General features: G+C 60.7%; 1 protein-coding gene across 1 annotated transcript in view; it reads left to right on the top strand.

The window, feature by feature from the left end:
* Positions 1 to 3,601, top strand: part of CACNA1A (calcium voltage-gated channel subunit alpha1 A) — a gene marked incomplete at its 3' end in the record, with an annotated part of 251,525 nt that overhangs the window by 223,447 nt on the left and 24,477 nt on the right. The window contains exons 33-36 of the mRNA XM_045289704.1: positions 1,452 to 1,568; positions 1,897 to 1,962; positions 2,033 to 2,148; positions 2,832 to 2,925. Coding sequence (XP_045145639.1) covers positions 1,452 to 1,568; positions 1,897 to 1,962; positions 2,033 to 2,148; positions 2,832 to 2,925 — 393 coding nt within the window. The remainder of the gene's footprint in view (positions 1 to 1,451; positions 1,569 to 1,896; positions 1,963 to 2,032; positions 2,149 to 2,831; positions 2,926 to 3,601) is intronic.

Here is a 3,601-nt window from a genome sequence, read left to right on the forward strand (position 1 = left end):
AACCTCGGCTGGTTTAGCGGGAGCAACTGTGGCTACGCCCCACTGGCTGCCACTGCCAGCAGCAGACCCATGTTGTCAAAAAGCCAGATGTGGGGTGAAATCTGTTTGCTTGGTTTTTTTAACATTGGCTACTATTTCTAATAGTTTTTAAGTGCTGCTCAGAGGCCCAGATTGTTCTATTTGTGGGTATACACACACACACACACACACACAAGTGCCCCTGGAGCCCTTGCTGGCCCACCTCCCACAGGCAAGTGTCACCCTCAGCCTGTGCCCACCCTCCCGCTAGCATGCACACACCCCCTGCTCCCCAGGGTTCTGGCTAGGGTGGGAGGAGGCAAAGGCAGTGGCTAGCCAGGGGTTCTGTGAGCAGAGGCAGGGGCCATCCAGGGAGGTCCTGGGGGCAGGGACGGCTTCACCTCCCAGCACCCAGCACCCAGCCCTCGGTGGGCCCGGCTGATTCCAAGCCCACCCACCCACGGGAGCTGCGTACTTCCTGCTTCCCGCAGGCTACTCCACCCAGCCCCAGAAGCTGAGAAGCCATCCCTGAGAGGGGGGAAAAGGGGCCCCAAATGCATCTTCTCGGACTCAGCGGGCAGCGAGGACTCACCCTGCAGCCGAACCGCCCCAGCTCCCTCCCGTCCTCCCCATTCCCGCTCCTCGCCAAGGGGGTAAGAAAAGATGCTCTTCCGCTTCTCCCAATTGGCTGGAGGGAGCCCCTGCTCCCCCTGGCCGTGGGGTGAGGTCAGGGCGGGCAGGAGCGGGCGGGCAGCTCGGCAGGGCAGGGCAGGGTGCCCGGTGAGTCTCGTGACAGATGCATTTCTGGCCCGGAGCGTAACATGCCCTCGGCGCACGCACGTCCACCTGGCCTGAGCGTGCTGGCTGCCCCGCCCCCGCCCCGCACCCCGCCTGGTGTTTGCGCATCGTACACGTGTGACGGGCTCGGCAACTTGACCCGCTTGTGTCCTATCGTCTCAGTGCATTTGGTTGTTGGGAGAAACAAAACCATCTCGATTTTTTTCCTGATTGGATGATTCGGATATATTTTCTTTTCCTTATTCTTTTATGATTTCTTCCCTCCCTCTCCCTCCTGCCTCCCGCTCCCCGACCCCAACCCCTTCCTTTCTCCTCCCCGTTTTCTTTCCTGTTCTCCCTGGAGGGTGGATCGGGCCGGGAGGGCTTATGCTTTTTTTTTTTTTAGTTGATGCCTAATCTTCCACCCCTTCTCTGTCCCAACTCCGTCCGTCCGTCGGTCTTGTCCCTTTCTGGTTTTTCCCCCTCCTCCGCACCATGGCATTAATAGTGCTTTTTCTCCTCTCCCTCCTTATTTGGGGTCTGGCTTGCTTTTTCCTGTTGGTTGGCTTCATATGTAGGGCCTCTGTGATTGGTGACGGCTCGGAGCGCCTGGGGGTAGGCGGATGGTCACCCCCTCTCTCTCCACCCCTCCCCAGAATAACTTCATCAATCTGAGCTTCCTCCGCCTCTTCCGAGCTGCTCGGCTCATCAAACTCCTCCGTCAGGGCTACACCATCCGCATTCTCCTCTGGACCTTTGTACAGTCCTTCAAGGTGAGCCCCCCACCCCCACCCCTCTCCCAGGGCCGAACGGACAGTCCCGGGCAGGAACTGTCCTCTGCCCATCCTGGCTGCGGTTCTGTTGTCTGCAGGGCACCCGTCTTATAACGTCCAGCCCTGGGAGTGCCCTGAGAACCTTGAGGGGACACCCCCACCCGCACCCCACCCCAGTGCCTCATCCCAGAGCCATCAAATAGGCCCAACCAGTCCTGGCACAGCCCGGCACGGCATCTGGCAGAACTGGAGCCCTAGGGCCAGGGAGGGAAACGGTGCCCCTAAGGGGGTTCCCAACACCCCGTCCCATCGCCTTCTCCCCCCGCAGGCCCTGCCCTACGTCTGCCTGCTGATCGCCATGCTGTTCTTCATCTACGCCATCATCGGGATGCAGGTGCGCGCCGCGCAGCGCGGGGGCGGGGCCGGGGCCGGGGCGCCCCAGTCATCACCGCCCCCCCTCGCAGGTGTTTGGCAACATCGGCATCGACATCGAGGACGAGGACAGTGATGAGGACGAGTTCCAAATCACTGAGCACAATAACTTCCGGACCTTCCTCCAGGCCCTGATGCTCCTCTTCCGGTGAGGGGGGTGAGGGGAGGGGGAGAGGCTGGGGTTTGTACCCTCAACGGCTTTCTTCTGCTGAGCCAGGGGGTTCTTCTCTTCCTCTTCCGCTTTGGGTGGGCGTGTCCTCGGACGTCCTGAAGCAGGGGGCATGTCCTGATCAGTTTAATTAAAGTGTGGGGTGGGTCTCAGAGCCCTTCCTGGGTGGAACTGACAACCTCAGCCAGGGGAGCGCGCCAGAGCATTATCTGGTGCAATACCCCCCGCCCCCCCGCCGCCGCCCCCGACTGTCTTGGGAGGCGGCCTTGTCTGAGAACCTCACCGGACACACCGAGGAACCAGGCTTAGGGGCTGGTCGATGGGTAGTTACGGGCTCTGGGGCTCAAAGGCAGGGTCTGGGGTGGGGTGAGATCTGTAGCCCCCTTTCCTGCTGCCCCTCCAGAAGCCAGTCAGTGGCAGGGTTTCTTTGGGGCACCAGAGCCGGGCGCAGGGGCAGTCTCCTGCCCTGCCCGAGGGTCTGGATGGGGACAGCAAGGCTCCAAGCAGGGTCTGGGAAGAGTCGCCTCCAGCCAGGCTGAGCGGGGAGAAGAAGACACTGTGTGAATGTGTGCTGGAGGGACGGTCCCGAGCCCCTCCCCCCACCCTCACCCCATCTCTTGTCTCTACCCCCCTACCCCCTTGTGTCACCTCACTCGCTCCAGGAAGGGCTGCTGCTACAAGCCCCACCCCCCAGCCCCCAGCTTCTCCTGCATGGCGCCAGGCTCCCACTCACCCCAAGCCTCCAGGCTGCTTCCAGTACCGGCCACTTCTGCATGCTCTGCGAGTCCACATGTTATGATCCGCCCCATGGAAGGGATGGCTTGTACTTTGGGGATGGATGGACGGGAGGGGGCGGAGGACAGCTAGGCCCTAGGAGGAACTGGGTGGCCAGGCAGGGCTGGCGTCAGCTCAGAGGGACGTGGAGGGGTATTGTCTCGGCCGAGCCCAGGGTCGGGGCATGTTAGAGGTATATTCTCTAAATGGGCCAGAATAATCAGGGTAGGCACCCCTAGCCCCTTCTGTCCTAGCGGCCAGAGGGCCAGCCATGTGTCACAAAGTGCCCTAGACATTGTCAGCAAACCCAAAGAAACACAGCCCCAGAAATCCCTTGTGCTCATCACTGCCTCCTGCCCCTGCCCCAGAGCTGGCTCAAGATACTGAGCAGTTCACAACCTTTGAGGGCTGACCACTTCTGAGTTTAGAACGTATTTCTATCTCTCCACACATCCTGTTATCGAGGGCTCTCCTGAACCCCATAAAGCAACTTTAATGAAGGCCCCACTCTTAGCTGGAGACTCCCCACTTCTTTCTCTCCACCACCCTGCTAGAGGGAGGTCGGGTATCAAACTCAAGATGCCTGGGGGGATAGATGGGGGCAAGCAAATGTTGTAACCAGGAGAGCAGGTGGGACTACTAGAACATGGGGGGGGGG

Source organism: Echinops telfairi, unplaced genomic scaffold, assembly GCF_000313985.2.
Source record: "Echinops telfairi isolate 266 unplaced genomic scaffold, ASM31398v2 ScPeMD7_30;HRSCAF=105, whole genome shotgun sequence".
Classification (NCBI taxonomy): domain Eukaryota; kingdom Metazoa; phylum Chordata; class Mammalia; order Afrosoricida; family Tenrecidae; genus Echinops; species Echinops telfairi.